Source organism: Aspergillus ruber (assembly GCF_000600275.1).
Source record: "Aspergillus ruber CBS 135680 unplaced genomic scaffold scaffold00048, whole genome shotgun sequence".
Classification (NCBI taxonomy): domain Eukaryota; kingdom Fungi; phylum Ascomycota; class Eurotiomycetes; order Eurotiales; family Aspergillaceae; genus Aspergillus; species Aspergillus ruber.
The window spans coordinates 83,020-110,464 of record NW_024467344.1 but is presented as its reverse complement, the minus strand read 5'-3'; the positions used below and the strand labels follow the sequence as shown (position 1 = coordinate 110,464).

At 49.1% G+C, this 27,445-nt stretch overlaps 10 protein-coding genes and 2 non-coding genes across 12 annotated transcripts; 3 read left to right on the top strand and 9 right to left on the bottom strand.

Annotated features, from left to right (window-relative positions):
* Positions 1–573: 573 nt before the first annotated feature.
* EURHEDRAFT_417393 (uncharacterized protein) lies at positions 574–1,065 on the bottom strand. The gene is made up of 2 exons (XM_040783188.1): positions 872–1,065; positions 574–808 (listed from the first exon to the last, which is right to left on the bottom strand). The coding sequence occupies exons 1-2, from the start codon at positions 960–962 to the stop codon at positions 693–695; spliced, it is 207 nt and encodes a 68-aa protein (XP_040634205.1). The 5' UTR covers positions 963–1,065; the 3' UTR covers positions 574–692.
* A 3,372-nt stretch (positions 1,066–4,437) lies between these two features.
* EURHEDRAFT_519118 (zinc-dependent alcohol dehydrogenase) lies at positions 4,438–5,543 on the bottom strand (the record flags this gene model as incomplete). Its single annotated transcript, XM_040786751.1, has 2 exons — positions 4,438–4,484; positions 4,538–5,543. 2 exons carry the CDS (start codon positions 5,541–5,543, stop codon positions 4,438–4,440), a joined length of 1,053 nt encoding a protein of 350 aa, XP_040634204.1.
* A 1,777-nt stretch (positions 5,544–7,320) lies between these two features.
* EURHEDRAFT_t160 lies at positions 7,321–7,409 on the bottom strand. The gene has a single exon. It is a non-coding gene; the product is annotated as a tRNA-Val (tRNA).
* Positions 7,410–8,745: 1,336 nt separating this feature from the next.
* EURHEDRAFT_381928 (bifunctional fumarylacetoacetate hydrolase/alpha/beta hydrolase family protein) lies at positions 8,746–11,026 on the bottom strand (the record flags this gene model as incomplete). The annotated part of the gene is made up of 2 exons (XM_040779477.1): positions 8,746–9,033; positions 9,332–11,026. The coding sequence occupies 2 exons, from the start codon at positions 11,024–11,026 to the stop codon at positions 8,746–8,748; spliced, it is 1,983 nt and encodes a 660-aa protein (XP_040634203.1).
* Positions 11,027–12,494: 1,468 nt separating this feature from the next.
* Positions 12,495–13,234, top strand: EURHEDRAFT_290624 (uncharacterized protein). The gene is made up of 2 exons (XM_040778230.1): positions 12,495–12,497; positions 12,658–13,234. Exon 2 carries the CDS (start codon positions 12,747–12,749, stop codon positions 13,188–13,190), a length of 444 nt encoding a protein of 147 aa, XP_040634202.1. The 5' UTR covers positions 12,495–12,497; positions 12,658–12,746; the 3' UTR covers positions 13,191–13,234.
* Positions 13,235–13,277: 43 nt separating this feature from the next.
* EURHEDRAFT_519115 (putative amino acid permease family protein) lies at positions 13,278–14,777 on the bottom strand (the record flags this gene model as incomplete). Its single annotated transcript, XM_040786750.1, has 1 exon — positions 13,278–14,777. One exon carries the CDS (start codon positions 14,775–14,777, stop codon positions 13,278–13,280), a length of 1,500 nt encoding a protein of 499 aa, XP_040634201.1.
* Positions 14,778–15,310: 533 nt separating this feature from the next.
* EURHEDRAFT_381925 (S53 family peptidase) lies at positions 15,311–17,180 on the bottom strand (the record flags this gene model as incomplete). Its single annotated transcript, XM_040779476.1, has 2 exons — positions 15,311–17,019; positions 17,075–17,180. The coding sequence occupies 2 exons, from the start codon at positions 17,178–17,180 to the stop codon at positions 15,311–15,313; spliced, it is 1,815 nt and encodes a 604-aa protein (XP_040634200.1).
* A 1,360-nt stretch (positions 17,181–18,540) lies between these two features.
* EURHEDRAFT_519113 (uncharacterized protein) lies at positions 18,541–19,350 on the bottom strand (the record flags this gene model as incomplete). The annotated part of the gene is made up of 2 exons (XM_040786749.1): positions 18,541–19,044; positions 19,102–19,350. 2 exons carry the CDS (start codon positions 19,348–19,350, stop codon positions 18,541–18,543), a joined length of 753 nt encoding a protein of 250 aa, XP_040634199.1.
* Positions 19,351–20,457: 1,107 nt separating this feature from the next.
* EURHEDRAFT_290564 (DHS-like NAD/FAD-binding domain-containing protein) lies at positions 20,458–22,681 on the top strand. The gene is made up of 4 exons (XM_040778229.1): positions 20,458–20,902; positions 20,954–22,178; positions 22,223–22,424; positions 22,530–22,681. The coding sequence occupies exons 1-4, from the start codon at positions 20,722–20,724 to the stop codon at positions 22,662–22,664; spliced, it is 1,743 nt and encodes a 580-aa protein (XP_040634198.1). The 5' UTR covers positions 20,458–20,721; the 3' UTR covers positions 22,665–22,681.
* On the bottom strand, positions 22,592–23,912 carry EURHEDRAFT_417385 (NmrA-like family protein). The gene is made up of 2 exons (XM_040783187.1): positions 23,447–23,912; positions 22,592–23,393 (listed from the first exon to the last, which is right to left on the bottom strand). Exons 1-2 carry the CDS (start codon positions 23,705–23,707, stop codon positions 22,698–22,700), a joined length of 957 nt encoding a protein of 318 aa, XP_040634197.1. The 5' UTR covers positions 23,708–23,912; the 3' UTR covers positions 22,592–22,697.
* Positions 23,913–23,917: 5 nt separating this feature from the next.
* EURHEDRAFT_t161 lies at positions 23,918–23,999 on the top strand. Its single transcript has one exon. It is a non-coding gene; the product is annotated as a tRNA-Pro (tRNA).
* A 526-nt stretch (positions 24,000–24,525) lies between these two features.
* EURHEDRAFT_417384 (DUF3176 domain-containing protein) lies at positions 24,526–26,173 on the bottom strand. Its single transcript, XM_040783186.1, has 3 exons — positions 26,080–26,173; positions 24,673–26,023; positions 24,526–24,619 (listed from the first exon to the last, which is right to left on the bottom strand). Exons 2-3 carry the CDS (start codon positions 25,909–25,911, stop codon positions 24,593–24,595), a joined length of 1,266 nt encoding a protein of 421 aa, XP_040634196.1. The 5' UTR covers positions 25,912–26,023; positions 26,080–26,173; the 3' UTR covers positions 24,526–24,592.
* Positions 26,174–27,445: the final 1,272 nt, after the last annotated feature.

Genomic DNA, 27,445 nt, shown 5'->3' with positions numbered 1-27,445 from the left:
GGCAAATATGACGTCTATTGAAACAAAAAAAAAAATACAAGCGGCCACCACATGGCCACCACCACAATGAGCATTCTAGATATTCTAGACCGTTGATAATGTTCTAGAAGGGATGTTTATGGATGGAAATATGTCGCCGGGATATGACGCGATATGCACGTTGTATGGTGTTCTGCGGAGATGAAATCCGGTGTTAGGGTTGTAGAAGTATATTTGGACGTCGTTGTACTTGGCGGGAATGGCTAATATGTTGAAAAGGCTTGAAACGTTGGGTTTTGGGGATGATTGTGGTTATTTGTGTGGATTGCCGTTTAGTAGACATGAACATATATTTCACTTAGTAAAAAGCCACCGATAATACTATACAAGCTTTGTTGCAGGTTTAAGTTGCTTGGATACAAAGGAGTTACGAGAGAACAGAGAATCTCGTAGCTTGATCGTTGTCTCAGAAATCATTTTTGGAGTATTCACGCTACATCTACAGCATAGCTAGCATGATGGCTGGCCTACGCCAATGCACAAACGTTCCTACTGAGGTATCCAATTTATGAGCACATAAAGCTCTAATATAGAGGGTCTTTGCCAATTTTAAATTTCATAAAGGTGCTGCACACACATCCAAATATGCCCAGAACATCCAGAACGTTCCTTCCTATTCACCCAGAATGTACCCATTTTCCATATAATTCGTTTCAAACAGCGCAAAGCACCCGTCCGTCAACATTCTTGCAAGTCAATCCACCACCACAAGTGTTGATGGGGACCGGGATACCGTCCACGCCGCACTGCATGACGGTGTCCTTGTTTTCTGTTTAGAATTAGTCTCTCGTACTATATTACAGGAAGGGCATCTATTGATGACATGACTTACGATAGGCACCGCAAGAGTACTCGCCAGGCGTGCAAGCAGAGGCAAGGCCGAGGAAGAGAGTGGCGAGTGGGAGGGTGATGGAGAGACGCATTTTGTTTGCCGTAAAGTGGATTGAATGTTGATTGGTTGATGGAAGCTTGAGAGATGGAAGGAAATTGAGAAAAGCTGTTGTTGCTGATGAGATTCGCATCAACAGGACATCGAGGGGTTTAAATATCTCAACTCGCCGTAACACGACGCAACGATTCTTTTGTCGTGCTACCCGATGCTACTATTCTTGTCGTATCTATATGCATGTCTCATACTTCCTACGCCTGGCATATCGATGGATTTCCGAGGCGTTCCACGCTTTGTCTCGATATGGTGCCAATCGGGTACTTGCATTCAGGGATATGATGGATGGTTGGGATTTCAACATTTCTCCGTGAGTCGTTGCAGAAATTTATTTTATAATTGCATATTCCTTTTCCTGCTGTATGAATAATGTCGCGTATTTGCTAAGCGTGGAGAACGCTGAGGCTGTCAAGCTCGTATCCATTTTTGGATAACGCTGCTGTTCGTATTATTGACAATTGTTCAATCACATCCTTGTCTTGCGCATAGTATTATTATACCCCTACTATATACAGTAATCCATCAATACGATTAAAATCCAATGCCAAAGGGATTATCCGCTAATGAGGGCAATCTCGAACGAATCCGCCATGTATAACCCCATATTTCGGTGCCTACCACCAAAGTCCGGTCTAAAGACAGCAAGGATCGATTGTCAGTTTATATCTCACTGTCATATATACAGGTCACTGTATGATGTAGGCACGTCTCAGTCAGAAGGATCATGTATGTGCTGGCTGAGATCCGCTTAAGTGGAGTCGTTATTTGTATACGAATGCCTGGTTTATGAGACCACATACTGGCCCCCAATCGAAAGTATTAGAATAATAATGGTCAGCTATATATGGAACCTCTATCAGTGGGATGTATGGCAGTGGCTGCCAGTTTTCGGGCTCGGTATTCGAATCTTAACATGGTTTCTCGTATGACAGCTGGATTATACACGGCCCCAAATACCTCGAGAGAGACAAAGACAATCCATGCTGCATTTACGAATATTTTTCACCGCCTAGAAACATTCGTATACCAGGACACCAGTCAAACTTCGGAATCTGAAAACGTCTCGGTGGACTATCTGCGCCGGGGATGAATTGTGGGCGAGAGAAAGGTGCTAGTCAGCAAAGATATTGAGAACAAGACCTTCACCTCGCACAGTTTGAGGCTTGAACCTGGGGGCCAGGTTCAACTTCTTTGAACCATGATCTGATGGACATTGTGGATACTACGTCCTGAGCCTAATAAGCCCCCGCTGGAAGGTACTGCAGTTAATTGATATCTCAAAGACTAGGGGAAAAGCCAGGCTTTGAAGAGCCCATCGGCAGCAGCCAAAACCATCCTTATCTTAGATGTCGCCGTCAGCGATTTGTCGAAGAAGGCAGTAACGACCCCTCCCCTATTAAAACCAACTTCCCTCTTGTATTATGGAATTCCTTCTCCTTGCCCCCGAATATATAATTATACTTTGTTTTATAGTGAATTATACTTCTATAAACATTCCGAAATGAGTAGCCATATCGGTAACAGTTCACCAAGCGGAGTACCGGGACTCACAGTCTCAGTCGCAGTCCCATCCAGTCCCTCAATTAGCATCCTTTCTACGTCTCATAAGAGCAGGCTTTGAGCCAGGCCTTAATTTTCCTCGCCTTTTTTAGATCCTTTGCTTTCTTCATTTCTGTTATTGCTATTTAATCTATCGTCGGAATAAAAAGACGGTGTAATTGGCTCCGGCAGTACAGACAGAACGACATTGAGAGAAATATCGTCTTCGGAGAATGCTGAACCATCCAGACTCGCTCAACAGCGAGCACGAATATTTCAATGCCAAATAAAAGAAGGATACATAAGGAGGAAAAAAAAAAAAAATTAAATCCCAGGAGATGAACAATAGATGAAGGAATCCGCTGACAAGATATGAGCGCTGCTTTTCGTCTTGCCTAAATGAAGTCCCTAATATATAAACTGAACGGTGTTTCTTCACCTTCCATATCTGAGGAACATTTGGGCAGCAATGAAAGAATATAGACTGTTGTTTTCTTGTCGTGTGGCATTACCAGGAAATTTCTCGCTTTCTCTCTCCCCGTCACTCTCCAATCACCCTTCATCTCTCCAGGAATGGAAATCCAAGTCATCACCGTGGAAAGCAACGAAGAGAAAGCTTATCTAGGATGCAGCAGCAACTTAATCATCACTGATTACCTCCTCGCGGAATATGACCAGTCAAAAGTGTCGTGAGTCGCTCTTATCCAACTCTCCATTCTCTCGAGCTGCAAGAGTATGGACGCCAATTGAGAGCAAAGAACGCATATGGAGACAGCGTTAACCACTATAGACCCTACTTAATAAAAATAGTCACCCTCTACTGTCACTGGCAAAAGTACCGCTATGCAGTCCCACAACACTTCGTCAAACAAGCTCCAGTCCTTGCCGCTTCCTTAAATCAGCCGCATATACTTCCATATCTCTGGATCAACAAGGCTGACGAATACATAGACCACACCATCGTCAACTGGCTGTACACGGGCTTGTTCGAAACGCTTCGCCCTCCAACCACACAGGGCACAGCAAAAAGGCAGAAAGAGTACTGAGGTGTATTGTGTGTCTCAGTATTCTACGGATTGAGCGGCTGTGCGATCCAAACAATGCAGTATGTGAGGATGTTCGACGATACTGTTTATATTCATATGATCCTAGGGATTGCCAAGGATATCATCGCCAAGTAATGACTCGCTTGTTGGATAAATTAAGCACTCAAGGGAGAAGCCAAGCAGTGTAGTTCAAGCGGACGGGGGATTCTTCAAACAGGATGACTTCATTAAAGGCTTTGGACAGGTGCCAGAGTTTGGTAAGTCCATGGTGTAGCAGATGGTCTGATTTTACTCGGATGTCATCAGGAATCTCAAAGGGGAGAATACTAAGGGGAAGGTTATTAAGAGGAAGGACCATCGTTCTGACTTAATGATGACTAGAGTTGATCCGGGCTTGTGACGCGGTACCAGAACTCGTTCTTCTACCCTTCAACCTGCGTCTAAGTCCTCGAAAACCCTCACACCCTAGTTTTGCTGTCCTTTGCGATTCGGGAAGTCCTGGTACTCAAGTGATAAGCTGGAACTTATCGTATTGCGTGGCCCAATAATTGGGAGAAAGGAGGGAATGGTGACGTTTGGAGAGCAGAAGACTTGTCACAGCTGAAGTGTGGGCATTACATTGCTGCTATTTATTCATGGTATGTTATGTTTACAACTCAGTGTATATTTTACGCCGGTTCATGTCTTATGGTGGTCGGAGTTATTCAACCTTGGTCCTGGGGATTCAGGGGCGGAAGACTAAAGCAATTGCAAAAGTACTAAATGTGGTAACTATTTGATTGGCTGGTATGGTATCCTATTTTATGGAAATACAAATAATCCCTCCGCATTAAGCATGTCAGATGCATCCGGACAAACGGAATCTCTCTATTGAGGAATTTCCAAGACGTATCTCCCGGCGATCTTTCCTTGCTCTGTATCAAGTTAGCACACGGATCGCAAAAGCGAGTGGGAGGAAGAAACTTACCCATCAGCTCAAAAACCTGCGGTAACTCCTTGAGCGGCACAGTCTTGAATGGAGCCTTGATCAATCCCCGTGCAAAGAAGTCAATCGCCTCCACTCCATCCTGCCTATTCCCGACATAACTTCCCTTGATATTGATCATCCGCACCACTGTATTGAACACAGGAGCCTTGAGATACGCATCCGCCGGTAACCCAATGGCAACGATCGTACCCCGCGAACGAACATATCCCGTCGCCTGCTCGAACGGCTTCGCAGCAGCCGCAAGCAAAAGAACAGCATGCACACCAAGTCCATCGGGAGAAACAGCCCTGACATCCTCGATCAGATCACTGGACTTGGTAAAGTCTACAAATGCCTCTGCACCAAGCTGTTCGCACATGATTTTCTTTTCATCCCCACCGTCAATAGCCACAATACGAAGACCCATAGCCCTCGCATACTGCTGTGCCAAGGAGCCCAGACCACCACCCGCACCAACAATCGCAACAGTCTGGCCGGGTCTGGCCCCGGACTCCTTCAATCCTTTGTAAACTGTAACACCAGCACACAGCACTGGCGCTGCAGCATCCAAGGGCACATGCTTGGGGAGCTTAGTAACATGCGCCGCATTCGCAACACAGTACTGCTGGAACGTCCCGTCGACAGTAAATCCCGACAACGACGCATCAGGACAAACCGACTCATCCGCGGACTTGCAGAACTCGCACGACAGACATGATCCATTCAGCCACTTAACACCAGCGTGGTCGCCGACGTCAATGACATTGACGAGTTCACCTTTGGCAACGACAACGCCTGCACCTTCGTGACCGCCGACAAGCGGCATCTTGGATGAAAGGGGCCAGTCGCCTTTCATGGCGTGCAGGTCTGTGTGGCAGACGCCTGTGTAGTGGATTTTGACGAGTACTTCATCGGGACCAGGCTTGGGGACGGGGATTTGCTTGTAAACTGGATGGGTGCCGGTTTTTTCGATCACTTGAGCCCATTGGGTTTCCGGGATAGACATGATGAAACCGGTTTTCGCAGAGGATAAAAGAAAATGTGAATGAGAAGCTGGTTGATAGCGATGAAGCTGAGCCAACGCCCCGAGCAATCGACCTTTTTATACCCATCCCAAACCTAACCCCCTCGAACCCCGATCCCGATCTCTGACGCCCAGAGACAAACCCAGAACCAAGCGTGACGTACCGTCCGGACTAACGGAGACCCAGCCATGCTTTATACCAAATCCCACGTATTGTTGCAACTGAGGAGATATCGCGCATCCTAGATGGGTAAGTGAGGCGTTGACGTTAGCCTTTTTCCCAATACGGACATGGGTCGGGAGATCGGCTGATCCCCGCAATTTGAACCCCGCATTGTTATTTTACTGCCTTGCTTGACGTCTAAGAGAGAAGAGCTATCAATTATACCTGTAGACTGGTAGCAACGGTAGTGCATAGTTAGCAAGGTGTTCCTGGCTTAGGAGAGACAAGCAAACGCTCAGTCTCTAGTTACGAACATGTACATATCACTCGCCCCATTGCCCAATCGGGACGCCGAAACGCACACGGAACTACTCCGGACATTCCCCGACTTTGCGGAGAACCTGTCGACCCAAAATACACATCCTGACGTCCGGTCACAGTAAGTAAGTACGAAAAACAGACGGAGGGAAACGCCGCGTAAGACCGAAATGATAATGTCAACGTGCTGTCCACCTCGTATAAGCAAGGTTTTGAGGTGCTTATATGAGCCGCAGTTTGTATATAAGTTGTTGAAACTATTGAGGAGGTTTGACTTTACACAGAGATAGGGTTGAAATAAGTGTTTATCGGAGATTCGGGTGATCAACAGGTGTTCGAGCACCTTGGGGGAATCGGTCGCGAGCGTGCTCTGGCGGCTCCTATTGAACACAAAGGTCGAGCTCACGTTTTCCTCAAGTAATTAAAAGCTACAAGCAGGTGTCTCTTCTATATTGCTCATTGTTGAGAGGGTTTATATTGGAGCTCGGAATCCGAGGATTTATTTTCGACTCCTGGCCCAGACTGAACATGGGAGTATTATCTGGCAAGTACAATAAGTAATATTCATAGCGATAGTTATTGTTGTTTAAACAAACACACTCGATTGTCACTATTCAATAACACCAGCATCCAACTGAGCTCGCCCAGGGGCCATATGGCCTCCTATCCCTTCATCTTATCGCCGGAGCCAAGTTCTCTCTGCATCATGATCTGTGCTTGCACTTCAGGGCTGAGGATAGGGTAATATTCGTCTTCATCACTATCTTTTCAAAGGAAGAAAGAAATCGACTAGGTCTCCAATACACGGGTACCCTTTCCAAACTAAATCCATCCACTAACAACAAAGCCAGATGCCCGCACTAGCAAGCATCGTCAGCTCAGCTAATTGTTTGGGATGGATTTATCGAGAGTTGGAGCCTTCTTTCTGTAAGGGACAACAAAAAAAAAAAAAAAAAAAAAAAAACCAGTAACACTGGCACAAAGGAATAGGTACAAAGGGAATTTTAGATTGATGTTGGAGCCCCAGGTTCCGATATGTCCCGCTCTGATTGGCCCGTTCTAGCGAGCCCACACAGAGCCATCCTCTGCCTATCTACATACAAATACAGCAGTATCGATGCTCCTTCTGGCCATAGCTTGACTCAAAATTACAAATATAAAGCGAGGCTAGGAAGCTGCTCCCTAACTAAGAGGTTCCATGTGCTATACTGTCTCCACTAATACATGTCGAACTCGTCCTTCGGCCCCTGGACGGAATGAAACAGAAGCAAAAACATATGACCAGACTGGGGCTCGATCCCAGGACCTTATCGGAACCAGTTGTGGAACTGTTAACGATACGTGATAACCAACTACACCATCCGGCCAATTGCTGATACGGGTTGCTCAAAACTAAAACCTTGAATTTGACCGTATAGTCTAGAGTACGCACCAGTGCTCTACCTTACCATATCCAGCTCATATCCGGGAGGCCTTCCATAGCGGAGCCCGAGACCTTTGCCATGGAGTATCATTATCTGGCCTATTATTAAATATATGCGGTCGTTGCTATTCAACCCTAACAATACTCAGGAAAAAGCCCTTGATCGAGGAGGTTTTCTTTTCTTGGGGTCTTCGGTCATCTCTGCCACCACCAGAATCCCCAAGTCGATTATCCTATAGTGCTGTTCACAGCACTAGCAGAAGTGGCCGAAAACAATCCGTATCTACGTTTTAATGAAATCATCGTCTATGGAGTCCCATCAGGCAGTCTTGTCCATTGGAAGCTGAATCTCCGTATTTGCCGATTTCAGTTACTTTGACTCCGTCAGATGCAGTAGACTGGGATATTAAAGTTAGCAAGCGTCTCCGAAATTCGTTCATTCTGAAGACATATCCCCCAAAATAATTCGTAAAGCTCGACTCCAATGTTCACTCCGCAGATCTGTAAAGAAGATCCGCTCTCTCGGAGTTTTGCATGAGGACCTTCGACCGGATAATATTCTATGGAACGCTGAGCTGCGACGGGTGCTGATTATTGGTTTTCATTGGGCTAAATTGGATCATCGACTGGAGAGAAAGCGGATGCCTTCATGCGGGGCCGAGACGCGGCCGCTAAAACGACTTCATAGCAGTATACCCTAACGCCGTAAGCAATCACCAGTCACACCCCTCAACTTCATCTTCCAACCATAGCAAAACCCGACTACTTCCCCTCATAGTCCTCATCCACCCTGTCGATCGCCAACTCCGCATGCTCCCTGACAAATCCGGATACCCCTCCCCCCATCCGCAACCTTCCCATCAACCCTCACAAACGCCAACCTTCCCGAAACACTAACCCTCGAAATCCGCCACTCACCATCAACCGAGCCCACCTGCCCGTCCTCAATCCAGTTCCCGCTCTGCGGGATGGGGGAGGGGGTATTGCAAAGTCGAGGTTTAGCGGGGTATAGGATGTTGAGATGGGAAGGATTGGACGGGAGAGGAAGGGGATGGAGATGAAGGGGTTTTCTGGATTGGAGGGGATGGAGATGGAGATTTTGGTGTAAGGGGGGTTTTGGGTTGTTGGGGAGGAGTGAAAGGTGAGATTTGCGAGCTGATACTGTAAGAATAATGTATTCGGTTGTTGGTTTGGAGGACATACCTGTTTCGGAATATTCCAATTCTCCGTTCTAAGTAAACACCATCAGCTCATCATCATCTCAACCCCCAAAAATCAAACTAACCATTCAAAACCGACTCCACCCTCGAAACATAAATCCCCGCAATCCTAGCATGTTTCCTCCTCGTCCCCGGAACCTCGAAGTACCCCGGCATCCAAATAACCTCATCATATGGCCCGACAGATGTATCCTTGTACCGCACAATCATACACACTCCCGGCCCACCTGCATATTTCCCGCTCTTCTCCGGATCCGCGAAGTTGGAGTTTGCTTCTAAGGGGGCTGTAGGTTCCTGCTGGGGGCCCGTTTGCGGCGGACATCCAGGCGACGGACCAGAAGACGTCGGCTTTCATGTTGTGCCAAGGGGAGGGGGCGGGGGTAAAGGGGCCATGGTCGTTGTCTTTTTTGGGGACATTTTGCTAAGAATGTCTCGTTTAGTTTGTTGTAGTGGTGGTGTACGATGTAGAAAAGATGGTCGATTTTGTGTTGTTGGTGAACGTGACTGTCCCAAGTTCTACATTCTCGTATTAAGGCAGTGTTGGTCAGCTATGATTAGTTGATCTATACGATTATAGATACTATAGCGCACTAAGTACAGCACCAACACACCCCTGTACATCCTCTAGTAAATGCCAATGACCAACATCTTTAAGCACGTCAACCCTCCCATCGTCAACTTGCCCCACATACCTTTCACAGACCTCCACCGATCCAACCTTATCCTCCTCCCCAGTAATAATAATAACCGAACACTTGATTTTGCTAAAGTCCAATGTCTCTTTGGCAGACGCAGCAAGTGCCATACACCCCTTCGCATACCCCTCCACATCCTGTCCAAGCAGTGACAGCCGCACAGCCGTGACTGTTAGGGGGTTATTCGCGCGGACCTGTGCAGATAGACCAGCTTGGATAATGGCGTCCACGACAGATATCATGCCTTTCTCGCGGACTAGGCTCGCGCGGGCGTAAGTTGCTTGACTTGCGGGTTCGGGGAGCGGAGATGGTGGGGGTCCTAGGAGGATGAGTTTGGAGACTTGTTCTGGGCGGTGGAGGGCGAGGTGTGCGGCGATGAGGCAGCCCATTGAGTGTGCAACAAGTGTGACAGGAGTGTTGATCGATGCAAACTGCAGCGTCTGGTGAATGTCTTCAGCGTATGAGGCGATGGTAAGTTCGTTCAATGCTGATGTCGGAGAAAGACCGTGCCCTTCGAGGTCCAGAAGATGCAGGGAATGCGATTGTTCGAGTTTTGAAATCAATGGAGTGTAATATGTCGATGATGCTCCAAGTCCGTGAATAAAGATCACAGGTGGACCATCCTTGTGGCCAACGTGCTGGTAAAAGAGATCTTTTCCGTTGATCCTGTGCAATCCCGACCCTGCGGGAGCCTTCGCATTCGACACCGGAATGATACTTTGATCATTCTTCACACTCTCGGTTGTATAATTGACAGTATCGAGACTAGCAATTGAATTCTTCAACATCCCCAATCCTGAAACACTAATACAAACCTCATCCCCAGGTTGCAAGAACTTCATCGGCCGGAACCCAAACCCAACACCATATGGCGTTCCCGTCGCCAGCACGTCTCCCGCTTGAAGTGTCTGTCCGGCGCTGATACTCGCGACAAGAGTCGGGATACTGAAAATCAACTCCTTGATCGACGCCTCCTGTCTCTTCTCCCCGTTCACGTGTGTCTGCACGATCAAGTCCTCTGGTAGCGCTTCTTTGGGCACCGCAATTGGACCCATGGGACAGAATGTATCTGGCGATTTACCCAGGAAGAATTGCTTATGGTCGCGCTGGCGTTCACGCGCTGTCATATCATTGATAATTGTATAGCCCCAGATATGCTCCATGGCTTGTTCTTCAGAGATTCGAAAGCCGGGTTTGCCGATAATGACGCCAATCTCTCCCTCATAGTCGGGTGTGCTGGTGAACTCCGGGTGCAAAAGAATTGGGTCCTCATGGCCAATGATTGAAGTGGCGCGTTTAGTGAAGATGACGGGGTGAGTCGGTTGGTCATTCTTGTCGCTGGCATCGAAGCCAGAACTGTTGAATTCACGCGCATGCTCTGAGTAGTTCTTTCCCACGGCCAGGATGTCGCGGCCGGAGATTGGAGGGAGAAGTTTGACGCTGGAAAGTGGGCGAATGTCTTGTCCTGGGTATGTCGCGATGTTGGCTTCGCCCGCGGCAATCACTTGGTAGAGGTCTGTGACGGAAGTCCCAGACCGAAAAGAGAGGGGCGTGATCGTAGATGTCGCAAGGTCCAAATGTCCTATCCGGGATGCTTTGGTGATTGGGTCGATATAGGCCGCGTAGTTGGTAAGTGCGTTCGCCATGGTGAAGTTTCTGGGCAATTGGCCTTGAGCAATTGATCAATTGAACGATTAGGTCGACATATATATAGCTGTTGAGGCCTGGATATTCAATTGCACCATTTTGCCGTTTTCTCGTCACAACGGTTCCCGCATCACTTGTTCTCAGTCGGCGCGTCCGTCCCACTATAGCGGGGATAGCGGAGATGTCCCTCATCTCCGCGCATCTCCGCAAAGCCAGGATGACAGATTCAACACAAGAGCACTGTCTGAAGAACGTGGTCCTCATGTAAGCAAATTCCAGAGTATGCCGTGCTACCAGCCGTTAGAAACGTCAATCCGTTCCACCTTATCTCCGTAGGACCCCCGCACAAAGTATGACGCGCCCAGGTTCTGTACTCCACGCCAAATCTCGCACTGACGCCGGTTTCCTCCATAGATTGCGCATTTCTCCAACTGGACTACAGACTCGGTGGAAGGACACTGTTGAAATGTTGTTGTACTGGTTCGCGGAGAAGTAGGACCGGGTATTCCGTGATCTCGCTTCGACGATAAGTTGAGTAACGGAGCGTGGGCTTGAGCTATGAGATCTCAGCGAGGTGTTTTATGAGCCTGATCAGGGCATTCCATTTGGATCTCGCGTACGGAGCACTGATTCATTCATCAGTTAGCACTTAGCCATAGCTATTGGAACAAGTTTTGACACGTACCTGTTCATCACCGTAGCCAATATAAATCCTACCCGCGTCCCACTTCATCCGCTGCCATATTGCCGTAGTTCATAAAGATAGACCATGGAAAGCGTGATTCAGATGGTAAACTTGATGCTGCAGCTCTCGAAGGAACCGCCGTGCTGTCGAGCCACGCCGATCAAAACTGCGGCGGTGCATGCCTTCAGCCTTATGCATTACTCGTCAGCATATTTTTATGCGCATACGTATGCTGAAATCTTGCCAAACCCGCGAACAAACACGACTTATCAATCGCACAATCGCATCCGGAATCGCTTCGATTCATCCAGCTAACAATTGACCAGCAATGCGTATTCCCAAATCCGAGTCAGATTCGTGTCAGGCCACGCCGAAGAACATTAACAAATCAAAACACCTCCGTACCAAAAAGCAAACTTTTAGTCCCTTAATATAATCTGACGATTGGAGCCACGGTCAAAGTAAAACAAGTGGATTCGCTCGTGGAGACATCTGTCCTCCGTACATTCCGGAACCATTGATTAACAGCTCCGGAGGCAGTCATGGCGAAATATGGGATGGAACAATTGATGTAACGATGCATATTGTGCTACTTTCTTGTCATGGATATCCATCCCTGCACACAGAGTGCCGTACTCATACTTGTACATACTCGTACGGCCAACTATCGAACTCTGCTCGCAGGACATGACATGTCAAGAAGCGGTCATGCCTGGTGCCCGCTGCCCAGTGTCTCGGAATCGACTGAAATAGTACTCCGTAAAGTAAGCGGTATATGCGTGGCGGTGAGTTGTTGGTGCATTCCCGTCATCGGGATATTCTGTGTTAATCTTCTTTGTTCGATGTGTTCATATGTCTGAGTTATGCAAACCAAGGTTATAGATCAGAAACATGGCCAGTCAGCGGTATGCTATATTTAGCTGTCTCTGCTAATACTTATAGAAGCTCTTCACCTCACCCATCTCATACCATCTATCCTCGAATAAATCTCTTCATACTTTGATACCCTACTACAAAACAAACAAACAAACAAAATGTCGTCCACCACCACGTCCGTCTCCTCGACATCAACCGCCTGCGCCGGCAACGGCTGGATCCTCCCAACCCAAGACTCCGCCTGCGGCCTCATAAACCACAACAACGCATCCTCCATAATGGACAAATGCTGCACGCCCGCCTCCGTCGAGAAAACAGACGGCGACTGCAGCCTCTACTGTCTCGCGCAGGAACAATCCGTTGGCGACCTCACGAATTGTCTTACGGATAACGGGGCGGGCTTTGGGGATGTGTTTTGCAATGATAAGCAGAATGCGACTGCGACGGCTAGTGTGACGAGTACCGCCACTAGCACTTCTACTTCGAGCGGGAGCTCGGGGACGAGTACTGAGAGTGGGATGGCGACGAGAGGGGGTGTTTCGAAATCGGGGATGGGGATCCTCGGTGTTGTTTTGGGATCTGTTATTCTTGGGGCTTTCTAGGTTTGAGACCTGTTTGCGTTTGAAGCTAAGGGAAAGAAAGGTTGGATATATGTCAATACTAGTACATAATCATAATACGAATCATGACTACTTTTTACCCACGTTCACAGCATGCACCCGTTCCTGTTCCTCTTCCTCCTCTTGTTCGATCTCCAATTCCCTCGCAACAAGCATCCTCAACCCAGCCTCCTCAGTCTTCAAATACGTCTTCCACCCCTTAACTCCCCAGAACGCTCCCGCGATAACCAACATCACCCCAAACACCGCAATCGCCCAGTTCATCTCCGCGACATTGGGCTTAGGTGTGCCAGGGAAAAAGAAAAACACAGTCGTCACACAACAATACGCCAAACTGACATAGTTCAGAGTACTACCCCAGCGTCCGAGGTGGAATTTGCATCCGGTGGGGAGATTCTCGCGGCCGGTTATGAAGAGCAACACGGCGATAGGTATACCGTAGGAGATTGTTAGCGCAATTGTGCTGACGCTGAGAATTGCTTCGAGAACGGTGTCGGCGAAGAGATAGAGCACGCCGACCAGGGCAATGATGATGCCTTGCGCCCAGATGGCGCGCACGGGTGCTTTCCAGACCGGGTGGATGTGTGAGAGATATGCGCTGAATGGTAATCCGCCGTCGCGCGCGAAACCCCATGTCAGACGAGAGGATGTGGTGAGGATGCTGACGCCCTGTCCTAAGCCATTGAAGATGAAGAGCACCAAGAGCGTGGTGGCAGCGTCGCGGCCAACGGTCTCGTTCATGAGCGTGACAAACGGCAACGACGCATTGACGACGCTGTCCACATCCTGGATGCAGAATAGACACACGACCATGAAAATAAACCCCGTCGCCGCACCAGACCCTACAGCGAGATAAATAATCCTGGGCGCATTCGTCCTCGGCGACGGAATCTCCTCAACCATATGAATCACCGAGTCGAACGCCGTAAGCCCATAAGCAGCCTGCACAAGACCAGTAAACCACACAACCCCATCACTCCACCCAGTCGCATTAATCCACGCCCCGAACACAAACGTCCCGGACTGAAACCCCCGGCTATCCCTCACACCAACCCCGATCAACATCGCCAGCGAAAGTATCCCAAACAACGCGATAAACCACGCCCCGACGAAATTATTCAACCACGGCAGTATCCGATCCCGTCGACATCCAACCGCATTAACAACCGTCAAGCAGAACGTAAACACCACATACAGCACAAACTTTAACCAACCCGCACTCTCCGCCTGTCCAAACAGGCCCCTCAACCCCAGCGTGAAATCAGTCATGAACGCAACCATACTCGCCCCCAGCGTCCACCACCCAAACACATTAATCCACGCACACATGTAACTCACCACCCTCCCAGTTTTTGTTCCCCACATCCGATGGACCCAATACGCCTGTCCCAGCGCCGTGGGCATGGAACTCGTCAATTCACCCAGCGACAACGCGACGGCGAGATTGCACGCTGTAACGAGGACTAGACCCCAGAGGATCGTGATCGGGCCGCCGTTTGTGAGGCCCGAGGAAAGGTCTTGGGCGAAGGTGGAGTAGGTGCCGAGGACAGAGAAGGCAAGGGAGAGCATGCTCCAGGGGGTAAATTTGAGTGTTAATCCTTGGCTCTGGGCGGCATCATTTTGCTCGGGGATGGGTTTGGTTGGTGCATCGCCGGATGGGCCCGGGGGAAAGGCGTTGGAGGCATTATGGGTCTGGTTTTCGGGGTCCATATGTGGTCAATTGGGTATTGTATGTGCTGTATAATGGCATGATTTATGCTGTGTGGTCTGATTGATATATGTATGACACCCTGGAGACGAAAACAGCGGTTGGTGTATTACAGATTGCGGGGTTCGGGAGGACTTGTCTTGATTATCCAGATAAGATTCAGATCCTGGGTCCTTATTGGATGACTGACATGTGAAGAAGATATCAAATAGGCAGTTCCATGCGAATTGATACGGGGGAGTTCCTATCTTGTTTATCAATGTCATGTCTGCCTGATATGCACGGCTGTCTTGATAGGAATATTATTCAAAGAGGAAACTGTACCAGATTCACTGTACTAGGGATATGGTGTACTATACTAAGAATGCTAATGATAGTCGGTGGTAATGTACAATTAAGCCGACAGAGCCAAATCCTTCAACTTGCCGAAATCCGGCGTTCCAAGGCCAGTGACTGGATCCCAGCCTTGCGTAGCATTCCAGCTAGCGTACGGCACGACGGGGCTTCCATTGGCCTTTCCTGCAAACCGCTCCTGTCCATCGCATCCTGTACTGCCACCGTGCACGACGTCGTTCAGGCCCTTGCTCCCAGCGCCATACAACCAGGGGTTCAAGAAGCCCAGGACGGGCTTGTTGTTCTGGAGACGGACGTCGTTGAGCAAGGCGATGATACCGCTAAACGCGGGAGCAGAGCAAGAAGTACCATCGAACTGGCCTAGACGGCCCTTGTCGTACACAGCAAAGTTGGTACCCTGCGCCGAGACGTCAGGGAATGCACGGTTGGAACCGTTGTACAAGCCCTGGTACCGGGATCCGAGGGTCTGAAGGTAGCTGCTGACAGCAGCGTCCTGGTACTTTGGGCGCGGGAAGAGGTCAGAGAAGCCGCCCGAGGAGAAATATGTCGCTTGCTCGGGGGCCATCTTCTCAGTGGCCCCGACCGATGTCACCCAGGGGCAGGACGCCGGGAACTGCGGGGGGAAGTGGGTGCGGTTTGTACCGTCGTTGGTCATACAGGCAGAGCCGACGCCGGAGTCGCCCGACGAGAAAATCACCGACACACCGCGGCTGCCCAGCTGCGCGTACATGTTGCAAACGGTGCGGGCGTACTTTTCGGGGATGGTCTGTTCGTTCTCACCGTAGGAAGTAGAGATCACCTGCGGCAGGTGCTCCTGGTCCATGTGTAGCACGTTCTGCAGGAACTCGAGGTACGGCTCGTTGGTACCGGCGCTGGGGTCGGGCTGGTCCAGGTCCGGGATGACGGGTGCGCGACCGGCGGTGCTGAACTCGGTCACGGGCGCGCCCGCGCTCATTCCCACGATGTACTGCAGATCGAGGTTGGCCTCGCCGCTGTCGCTCTTGGAGTTCTGGTCATTCTTGCCGCCGTTGTACATGACGACAGTAAAGTTCTCACCCTCCGCAAACGGTGCCAGGTTCTCCTCGAACAGTACCAGATCAGAGTACCGCGCGTATTCCTCCAGGAAACTAGCAAAACCGATCTTGCTACCACTAGCGGGATCGGCCTTGTAGCCATTGACATTGTACAGCTTCCGCAGACAGTGTGGGGTGGTGATCTGGTCACAAATGCTATCATCATCCGCCGTAGCTGCCTGCGAGATAGCCAACTCGTCAAGCCCACCCTTGGGCTTGCTGCTATGCGTAGCCCGGTTGGCACGGATCTGTCCGAATCGCGTGGTTGGCTGGATCACGTTGACCTGCGGCGCAATAGAGTCTGGGATCGAGTACTCGAGAGTGCGGAGACGCGCCGTGTTACGATGGCTCTTGTGCGCGTACCAGAGGAAGTTGGCGTCGAGGAGGTCGTTGGCCTGGTCCACGGTGGTGTGGAAACGGACCCAATCGGCGTCTTCTTCGATGTCGCTGATTCCGGCGTCTTGCAGCCATTCGCGGACGGCGTGAACGGCATTTTCATTGGGGAGAAGCATGCGCTTCATCTCATCGTGGGTGCGGAAGTGTTTTCCGTAGTTGGGATGGTCGGGAGTCGACATCTCCAAGAGGGACTGTTCGAAACCGGTGACATCGTGCTGCTGCAGAGCGATCTGAAGACGAATGGGTTGTTTGGGGTTAGGAGTGGAGGCATATCTCCAACCTATTCAATCACATTAGCATTATACTGCAATTGCTGGGTTTGAAATACTTCGTACCTTCGGGCACAACATGCAGCTTCTCGAAGACCTCGGCGGCGACAGACGAGGTCAACAGCGAAACGAGAGCGAGGGAGAGAGCTCCCCGACGAACAAATGACAACATCTCTGGTGAAGCGACTATCCTCACCAAGAGAAATTAGGGAAAGAAAGTGAAAAAAAAAAAAAAAAAAAAAAAAAAAAAAAAGAGCGACAAGAGTTAGTTAAGCTAGTTAAGGAGTGTGTGTTGAAGAGAGGAGAGGAGAGATAACGGAAAGAGACTAAGAGCTCTAGTCAGCGGGGGCAGTGTGGACAATCACTGATCGCGTCTGGGGCATCGGAGGACACCGGCGATCTTATTATTTTCTATGCTATAATGCTATGTTCTACGGGATATTCCTTAATAGTACGGAGCAGAGCAAATGTCTGTGCATATCATGAAGAATGCACGCCGGATACCTCGAACGCGAGGGACGATCGTCAGGGGTTGGCAGCAGAGTCGGTACGGAGCACTATTATGTAGCAAATTCAGCTTCAAACAGCATAGAACCAGAATTATTGACACGTTCTTGAGACAGAAGCAATTGCTGAATATTCAGTCACATTCCATAATCCGATTGCTATTGTAGTACTGCTGACCCCTCTGTTGGGGTGCGGAGTCCTCCGTCCTCCGTAGTCCGTACTCGACATACCTGGCATTCTGATCTGTACTCCTTGTCACCAATTATTGCAATAATCGGGTCTCGGCATAAGACAAGTACGAATACGCGAGCTGGGCATTTCTTGGATTACTTGATATTATACAGAGTTCTTTATACAGAGTATTATCTTCGCTATAAATATCGAGACCCTTGATACAAGACTTATTACGGGTATCGGCCAAGACTGTATGCACTCCTTTCAGTGATACCAACAAGTATACCAGGATAATCCGTACTTATCTCGCCACCCTGGACAGGTTGGGCACCAATGCCGAAAGATACTCAGTCGACGGCATCAATAAACACCCTTCCCTATTTGGCCAAAAAATCACGTGTGTACCACTTCCAAACAAGATAAGCTCAGGAACCAACCCTGTTTCAAATGTGGTCCATGGAAGCCTTCATGTCGGTTCCGAAGGGTTTTAGAAGCACAGGCTAGGCTATGATAAAATTTCCGTAGAAATTGGAACGGTTGTATCGCTGGTACCTGCATTGGCTGTGGGTATAAGCTTGGACCAGTTAATCTCGTTAAGGACTGGACTAAAATTGGAGGTACGTCGGGTAAATTCCGGAATCTTGGATTCGGCCGGTTAGGGGCTTGGGTTATGGTGCAAAATATGACGATAGGAGAGTCATATGTCTACTGAGTACAGGGGACCAGGAGAGCTGTATAGCGATGAGGTGACGATTGTGTGATTAACTAGAGTAATAACTTTTGACCCGAGGGGAGAGTATTATTATACACGTAGCGTCGTAAGAATATAAACAATCATAGGGGAGAACAAGTTAGCGATAACTTGTCTCCCGTTTAGGAGCACCCCGCCATATCCCTGCGGGCACAAGATTCTGCTTAGCGATAGCCAGCTCCTTTTGTAAATATCGATTCTCCTCCTGCAATCCGTGCATGTAGGCAATCGCGTTGCTGAGGATTTCAGATTTCTTAAGCGATGCGGAGCCTCCACTCCTTGACGATTTCTGCACGCCGTTGCCGCCGTTCATTGCTTTCTCGAGAGACACAAACTTGGCGTTCATATTTGTTCTGTAACGTTTTTCAATGACGTTGTGTGCGGCTCGTTTGGCGGCGTTGCGGACGGGGCCGTCAGCGGATGATCGTCTGCGAGTAGATCGTGCTGGTGGCGAGGAGGGTTGTTCTTGAGGCGAGGTGGCGTCGGGGGTAGTAGAGTAACAAGCGGTTTCTTGATGGTATTGCTCGGTCGAGGTAACGGGAGAGAGCTCAGGAAAGGCTGCATGGGCAGAAGGGGACCATGGGTGGTCGTCACTCTCGGGGTCCTATACACATTAGCTTGTGCTCAAAGCGACTTTATCAATATGCAGAAAGGAACATACAGATACCGAGGCAGCATCCTCGCCCATATGGTTGCCAATAGCAAAACCACTAATGTCCGACGGAGCGACCATGCTAGCAGACATATCCTTAGGCTCGAAGTTCATGAGATCGTCGGGCAGGTCAAATGTAAAAGGATCGGACATCATAGGATTCCAAGAGAAGAGATCAATGGCACTATCATAAGTCCAATTGTCGGTCAAAGGATCAGGACCCTTGATAGCGTTTGAACTAGGCTGGTAGAAGGACATGACAAATAGAGAGGAGGAGAGTAGAGTAGATGTGAGGTAGATGCAAATGTAAGCAATGCAAATCTTTCGGTGTTTAATGGCCAGATAAAGACGGTCAAAGAAGAGCGAGCAAAGGCCGGTCTATATATAAAAGGAGAACCCTCTCGCGAAAGACCAGCCGAAACCTGTCCTGTCCGACATGATGCTGGTGATGATGACGCTGCGTCTGCTGCTTTACGAGCTTCGTAGCTGCCGGTGAAGGAGAGCCGAAATCACCCCAGCCGGAAGGACAGCATCCAGAGCGTTTATGGATCGGGCGGCTCCGAAGAGCCTTTCAAGTGGCAGCGTCAGCGTATAGAGTAGAGTACTCCGTATACTACTATAGTACAGTGACACCCTCCGGCCGAGTCTCGGAGCCGACACTCTCAAGCGACCCGGAGTAATTCATTCCCGGTGGTATATCCAATCACAGCCTGCGCTGACACAGCACTGTCAGATCTGGTATCCGCGCCTAACGCAGCGCCGTTAAGCATCCCCGGCCAATGGGAGAATTTGTCGCGTTCGGCGGGCTCTTCCGTGCTATGCAATACCCATTCTGTCATTGGTTGATTCAGTGGTGTGACACCGGATCCTAACGGTCGATCGTCCCGTGACCTGTCGCGGCACGTGCTATGTCCTACCTAAATCTCCCGAATCGGGCGAGTTACTGCTACGGACGAGAATTATCGGGCGATATACATGGTGCAGCAAAAGTACAGAGTACTCTAGAGACCTTGGTACGCAGCGTCTACAGCGGGCCACCGATCACTACTAGAATATTCAGAGAACCCTGGCCGTTGTACATGCCCCTGCATCGTGTCGCATCGGATCCTGGCACGAAGCAGGAGAATGGTTTCCAGGGCAAGGGCCAAGATTGTATTCCGGACGGGATTTCAACAACGGTTCAAGTACCGAGTGTAGGAATCCGATTTCCTGTCCTTGCATGCAGATGATGGTCATACTACTGCGGGAGTTACCGGACTACATCGTAGAACTTATGCTAATTATGCTGGGATAATTTATATTCGTTATGATTATGACTAAGCTGCGTGCCATCGAGAGTAGGGTATCAAAGCTAGTACTTAGTTATACGTTTCTACTGCCGTTTCTCGACCATACGTAATTGCTCAAGATGATAGACTTACATGTGTCCAATTTGCCTAAGGAGCCCTGCTCAATATTCAGCAATGTGCCACTCAAGTTGTGTTTACAGTGTATTCACTCAAGCCCTGACAATGACTGAAAGGCACCAAAGCAGCTGTATTCACTGTGTGAACAGCAAGATGGCTTTACTCACTCCCTTCCACCTCTTTTCTTTCTCCTTTCATTCATCAACTGGATCGCACAAGCACAATGACAGAAACCCATAATCTGGAGACTCCCATGGAGCTTGTGCAGTATCTCTACGCCAGACTCGCCCAGCTGGGAATCGGCACCGTCTATGGCAGTCTCTTCGAATATAATAACTCAATCGTGGCAGCTGCTAGCAAGGCAGGTCTCAAGTACGCCAGAAGCTTCAACGAAGTGCAAGCTGGTGAGTTCTTGGCAGATTCAATTTCGAACAGATACTGAGAAATATACATAGTGTTCGCAGCAGACGCCTATGCTCGCGTCAAAGGCATCTCAGCGCTCGTAACCACGCATGGCTCCCTTGAAACTATAACCAACGATATCCTCTTCGAAGCACACGCAGACAACATCCCCGTCGTGCACATAGTTGGTTATCCATCAGCGAAGCAGGACGAGAATCGAGAGATTATTCGACGGTTGCTGCGACAGGGGCAGATTGGCTCGATTGATCAGGCTCTCGCTTACAGCAGTGTGGTGGTGCTGGGAATCTTCGATCACATTGCTTACGCTCCCAGACGAATTGACGATGCGCTGAGTGATTGTTTGATCAGCTCTCGCCCTGTTTATATTGGGCTTCCAATGGCGTACGCGAAATGCTTGGTCGAGGGAAAGTTGCTTCAGAGACCTGTGCTTAGGGCCGCGCCGCGAAATGATCCGAAAAAGGAGGAACATGTCGCAGAGGTTATATTGCGCTATCTGGTCTCTGCAAAAGATCCGGTGATTATTGTTGATGGTGGTGTTATCAGACAGGCTATCCAGTCGCAGGTGCAGGAGTTTGTCAAGAGAACCAAATTGCCCACCTTCGTCACGATTGAGGGCAGAAATGCCATTGACCCCTCATTGCCAAATCACGGTGGTTTGTATGCTGGATTACAGTCCGCTCCAGGCATTAAAGAGCGAGTTGATGCTTCCGACCTAGTTATTCAATTTGGAGCCCTCAGGTCCCACGTCAACACCACCCGTCATCTTCACTTCCTCAACTTCCATAACAAGATCGAGATTTACATGGACGAACACCTCGTTGGTCGTACGATAAGCTATGGCCTACGCGCACGGGGTCTGCTCAAATCCATACTTAGCCGTCTGGACGAGGTCGATCTTAATCCCGGCCCGGTCCCACAAAGCAGAAGCATCGGCGATCCGCTACACCGTCTCGAGTTCAATGACACCGACGACGACGAGCCTATTACCAAAGAAGTTCTATGTCTCCGCATGATGAAATGGATGCGCGACGGTGATCTCCTAATCAACCAATTCCCCATCGAAGACGCCCAGAACTATGTCCATCACCCAATCTGGGAACGCAAGGACGTATCCTTCGGGGCGTGCTTGGGAGCCTGCTGTTCTGCGAGCGAACTGGGTTCAACAGGTCGTGTCATAGTATTCATCGACACGGCAGGTTTCCAACATGCCTCACGGGAGCTAGCTACCATTCTGAGCCTGGGATTGTGCCCTGTTGTGTACGTTTTTCAACCACATGAATGAACTACGCTGACGTATCTAGGTTTGTCTGCCGTGAAGAACCGCTGACGGAGGAGTCCGACGAAGACAGTGTCGAAGAACGATTTGCTAGCCTTGCGGATCCGGATTTCTTCGCTCCGGATCTGAGGGCACATGGACCGTATAAAGGGCACTCGATCAGTACTATGCGTCAGTTGGGGGATTTGCTTGCAAACGAGAGCTTTGCGTCTCCGATTTGCATTCAGGTATGTTGCGCCAGTTTGTCTTGGTTCTGATGCTGACTTTGTAGTTGGTCGAGTTGTTTCTACATACGGTTGAGAAAAAGACGACTGATAAACACATTTCCGAAGATTCGACGATTGTGGAGTGTGATACCAGAAGCCATACGGACGAAAACAAGAGAAAAAAAGACGACTTTAGCGAATGCGACAATGTACAATAGGCGATGCGATCGGATAGATGTCTGTGTGATACCCAACATTTAAGTAATACTAATCTGTACACTACACAACACTACACTACTGACCCTTAATAAACTTTGTAATAGTAGTCTCATAATCTTCCGGCTCCCTCTCCAACCACTTCTCCAACACCGCCGTCGTAACGGCCGTCTCCCCCCTTCGAATCCCCTCCCAAGCACTCGCCCACTCAACCGCCAAATCCCTCCCATGATACATATGCCTATCCCCAATTTGCGGTAACGCCGCATAATCCTCCACCGAAATCTCCCGAATTTTCAACGCCTTCCCAGTAACCCGTCCCAACACTTCGACCGTCTCCTTCAAACTCACCTCCCGCGGCCCACTAAGGAGCACCACCCGATTCACATACGGGAAGCCCTCGGGGTTCTTCACATACGAGATGATCATCTTCGCAGTTGCCTCGCCCAGTTCGTCACGCTTCGCCCACGCAACGCCCGGACCGGACCCGTCGTGTGGGATTGTGATCTCGTTGTTTGGCGAGGATGTGGGGTCGGACGGGTCGAACCAGGCTGTGTAAATCGGGAAGGACTCGGAGTATATGCCCTCGCGGATGGCGGTATAGTTAAAGAAGTAGCCTGGGTTGAGGCCTGCGAGGTACTCTTCGGTTGCGAGGTGGGCGCCCATTACATGTGCGACGGAGGTCGTCGCAAGGTCGCCGCCAAAGGCGAGCGAGGAGTAGAAGATTTGTTGGACATTGCTGCGGACTGCGCTGTCTATTGCGCGTTTGTGTGCCTGTCACTGTTAGCAACCACCATTTTATATACGTGGAGAGGAGCAGAGGATACCTCAACGCGATGCTCAATCTCAAACGATGCATACGAAACCAGCATCAACACTCCCACTCCATCAAACACCTTATTCAATGACTCGGGCTCATCATAGTCCGCGTAGCGAATCGTTGCGCCATCGCGGCTAAGATGGGCGAGTTTGTCGGGGTAGCGGGCGATGAGGAGGAGTTCGCTGGCGGGAACGAGGCGGAGGAGGTGGTTTATGATGCTTGCTGCGAGACTGCCAGAGGCGGGGAAGACGCCGATTTTGGGGGTCATTTTGCTTTCCTTTTCTATACTGGGAGGGGATTGAGTGGAGTTGACTGCAGGAAAATTGGAATTAAATTGAATTGAATTGAGAGGTTAAATGTTGGTGATAATGTTGGTGATAATGTTGTGATGTAATCACATATTATTCTATTTTAGATAAACTGATAAGTTATAAAAATGACAATCGGATAAGATTTCCTCTCATGGTCGAGTGGTTAAGGCTTAGTGGTCTAGTCGTATGATTCTCGCTTTGGGTTCCTCTGAATGCGAGAGGTCCCGGGTTCAATTCCCGGCTGAGCCCAACTTTTTTTTTTTTTTTTTCCGGCTGCCTCTTTTTAAAGAATGCCAAACACGTTTGTTTAATATATATAAAGGTCGTTTCAAATATCGACGTTTATTTCGTAGGATTTAATGCTTTTCTCCCACTCCTTTAAAGCATTAGTCAACCACGCTAAGCGCTTCTTGATTTGGAGCGTAGTTTGGAAGGCGATATTCTTTCCCTCATCATTATTTCATTAAATCTATTGATTAGTTATCTATTTACATCAAGTCTTATGTACATTTACTATCCTCCAAAGACAAAATAGTTATCTCCGAAACATCAATCGATTCCTAACTTCTGAGTGTGCAAATCCCACCGGCACAGATGCCGTCCGTTGCATTCTGCTGACAGTTGCATATTCAGGTCCATCTCTCAACAGATCATCATCAAGTCCATGGTACAACACTGGGAGAATAGCCGATTTCCACAGACTCAGTCCGTGCTTCTTGTTTTTCACAACCGTTGATATGAACAAGAATATTGCGGACAAGAGCACGATGGCCGGGAGGGTGATCCACTCCCAGTCAACGGATACATAGACCAGAGAGACGGACATGGTCCCGTGTACAGTTTCAGTGCTGTTTTCGAGCCCGTACTTGGTCAGTGACGCAGCGATGTTCTGCATGATTTCCTTTGCACTAACGACTTGCAGTCTCCTGAGGCTGTCCTCATATACCTCGCCCGACCGTGTCCACATGCCATTACCATAGTAGTTGTACAGCGTTGTGAACCGTATAGAATCATGGATGTCCTCGAAATTGTAAACAAATGAAGGAGAGATGCCGGCCGTTATGTTACCGGCTGTAGACTGGAACACGGCATTGTAGCTGTCACTAACGTTACGGCCATCATCAACAAGCTCTCCCCAACTTGGCGGGGACAGGTGCGTGGCTGGATTGCCACCAGACACAGAAACACTGTAAGTCCGCATACATGGGGATAACACGCATTGGGTAACGTTGCCAATTTTCATGTCCTTTTCCGGGTGCGATGGCGTGGTAAGAGGGTAATCGTGCATCTCAGCATGCGCGAGCACGATCAGCGGGTTTTCGACACCGGCATACACCCCAGGCGGCTTTATACCAACCGTCCAAACCATATCCGTGGGCATTTCCAGCATGGCCACTCCATTAGTCTTGGACACGTGAATAGGGAAAGAAGCCCAGTTGCCCTTTGGAACAGTCACGTTGCAGGGATACACATGCGGCTCAGTCATGTCCGTGTCCTCGGGAATGCTGGTACAATTGGCCAAGGTCGCTTGGGAGGTGATATCCTCGCACTGACTGCACCAGCCAATCGACTGGAAAGGTGGCCAGGTGCAGTTTCCGGATGGACAGGTTGGATCCAGTCTGAAATCTGTGGTCCACACCCCCGCATAGATTGCGCCAACGACATCCTCCTCGTAAGCCCAATACGCATCATTGTCGAAGAGAAATCCATTTCGCTTTGCTATTGCTCGGCCGGTGCCATCGTCGACTTGTCGCACGGGATAACTCACGATCTGCTGCATGAACGCCTCAAATGCCAGAGCCAGGAGAGTGATTGCGGCTCCAAGCATTATCAACGCACGTCCTTTCTGAGGACGCGAGAATAGAACCGAGACCGAACCCAAAGGGCCCCGACTCGCTTCATCAATAGTCTGCAAGCTTCTGAGTTTTCTCTTCCCCGTCCAGAACCAAATCCATTTCAACTGCCCTATCGCCTCGCTAACCACAAAAATCAAAGACGACTTGCACGCGGTAGCCAGAATAGAAATGATGGTATTCAGCTTCAGACCCCATTTCAGACTCGGCGATGGCTTCTCGTCATAGACTGCCAGCACAACAACAATGGCGAGGAAGCTGAGAAAACTGAAACTCAAAAGAAGCGTCTCCCCATACCAAGTATCCATAGTGAGATACTTCCACCCGCGTTCTATCCTCGGCTGCGCGGCTGCAGAGTCGGATTGCTTTTCATCCCCACTGCCCGGGCTCGGAAACAACTGCGAAGTCGAGCCATGGTTGCTGGTCGGTGTCAGATCCCAGGTGCTGACCTGGTTTACCTGGGAAGTGTTGAATACCTTCTTTAACTCCATAATAGCATGTTCATGTCATTGAGAGAAAAAGTTTTCAAAACATGACAGCGAACGGACCGAATCGCACCCCTCCGTGATCGACAAAGCTAAGGCTGAATCCAAAGAATCAGCAAACGAGCGAACGGCCCGTCGACCCCTGAGCACGAGTTACTTTTGTGCCGCATTCTAGTCGGTTTCCTTCTTTGTTTTTCATCCTTATCTGTCAAAACGAGCGTATACATATTTGCATTTTATAACCCGGGGAGTATACATGAATCCTTCGCGTTAGTTCCATGGTTCGTTTGTTGCTTTCTGAGACATGACATGTGGGGCAAGCCAATCATAGAAGACGATTATGACAAGTGGGCGAATCAGGAAAGGCTTTGAAAGCTTGTCATGAAATGGCTGTGTGCATGGCTGTGTGCATGGTCATGTAGCAGATGCTATATTTATCGGGTGAGTTGATATTTGACAGTGTAGTATGCAGTATACAGTACAGTAATTTTGCTAAGTTCAATGCACATATCGTCGAGTTTGTCTATTTTATGTTGTATGTATTAGAACAGAGCCTGAAATGTATATATAAATACTCCGTGCCACCGATAATATCTCCATTTCGCCACACCGGCTTGCATTGTCTTGCCTACAAAAACCGATCTATTGTACATAGGAAGTTGACTATGCATGTAAAAATAGAATACCATCGTCCATGTCAGGAACTGCCCGCCCATATATCATACGATGCCAATAGGATGAAGTCCCTAACACTCAGACTGCACAGACTGTACAGGGAACAAGCACCACATAAGACGGGGATTAGATGATGTCTCCCCACTGATTCGGTAGTAGTTTTATAGTGAAAAATCTGTCTGTGCACTTCAATTAGTATGCATAAAACAGCACCCATCTGAGATATGGCGAAGGGGAGGAGAAAGTGCAGGTCATGCTTTTCTCAGCAATGTTAGACTCATGCAAGGTGACGTTATCACCAGTTGATTGCCGACATAGGCTGTCTATTTCCATTATGGAGTGAGGTCCGCATTTAATGATTTTCTTGCAATATCATATAACACACAACTGTGTAGACGTTGATGCACAGCATTTACTGTGTTTTACATTCCTGAATCTGGGGCCGAGGCTTCGCTCGTTCCAAATCGAAAAGAAAAAGACTTTCAGCCCGGTATTTCGCTCCTCAGATGGAGGTGCCTGAGGTATGGTGCGATTAGTGGTCGCTACCGGGACCTTCTTGCTTGTATCGATTCGTAAAGCTTGAGAGGAGCCATGCCGAACGGCAGGCTGGACAATCAGAATCCCAATCTTTCAAACTGTGATTATTTGAATTGATGTCTTGGGTTGCCCACCAATGGGGCAG

Excerpts from the sequence above, each read along its gene's own strand:
- EURHEDRAFT_290564 (XM_040778229.1), top strand. The coding sequence starts at position 20,722 with ATGACAGAAACCCATAATCTGGAGACTCCCATGGAGCTTGTGCAGTAT. Across the intron at positions 20,903-20,953 it reads CTTCAACGAAGTGCAAGCTG|TGTTCGCAGCAGACGCCTAT; the intron begins GTGAGTTCTTGG and ends AAATATACATAG. Across the intron at positions 22,425-22,529 it reads CGTCTCCGATTTGCATTCAG|ATTCGACGATTGTGGAGTGT; the intron begins GTATGTTGCGCC and ends ACATTTCCGAAG.
- EURHEDRAFT_417385 (XM_040783187.1), bottom strand. The coding sequence starts at position 23,707 with ATGACCCCCAAAATCGGCGTCTTCCCCGCCTCTGGCAGTCTCGCAGCA. Across the intron at positions 23,394-23,446 it reads AGATTGAGCATCGCGTTGAG|GCACACAAACGCGCAATAGA; the intron begins GTATCCTCTGCT and ends TAACAGTGACAG.
- EURHEDRAFT_417384 (XM_040783186.1), bottom strand. The coding sequence starts at position 25,911 with ATGGATACTTGGTATGGGGAGACGCTTCTTTTGAGTTTCAGTTTTCTC. Across the intron at positions 24,620-24,672 it reads ATGAGGACAGCCTCAGGAGA|CAAGTACGGGCTCGAAAACA; the intron begins CTGCAAGTCGTT and ends TGCGTCACTGAC.
- EURHEDRAFT_290624 (XM_040778230.1), top strand. The coding sequence starts at position 12,747 with ATGTCGTCCACCACCACGTCCGTCTCCTCGACATCAACCGCCTGCGCC.
- EURHEDRAFT_417393 (XM_040783188.1), bottom strand. The coding sequence starts at position 962 with ATGCGTCTCTCCATCACCCTCCCACTCGCCACTCTCTTCCTCGGCCTT. Across the intron at positions 809-871 it reads GTACTCTTGCGGTGCCTATC|AAAACAAGGACACCGTCATG; the intron begins GTAAGTCATGTC and ends AATTCTAAACAG.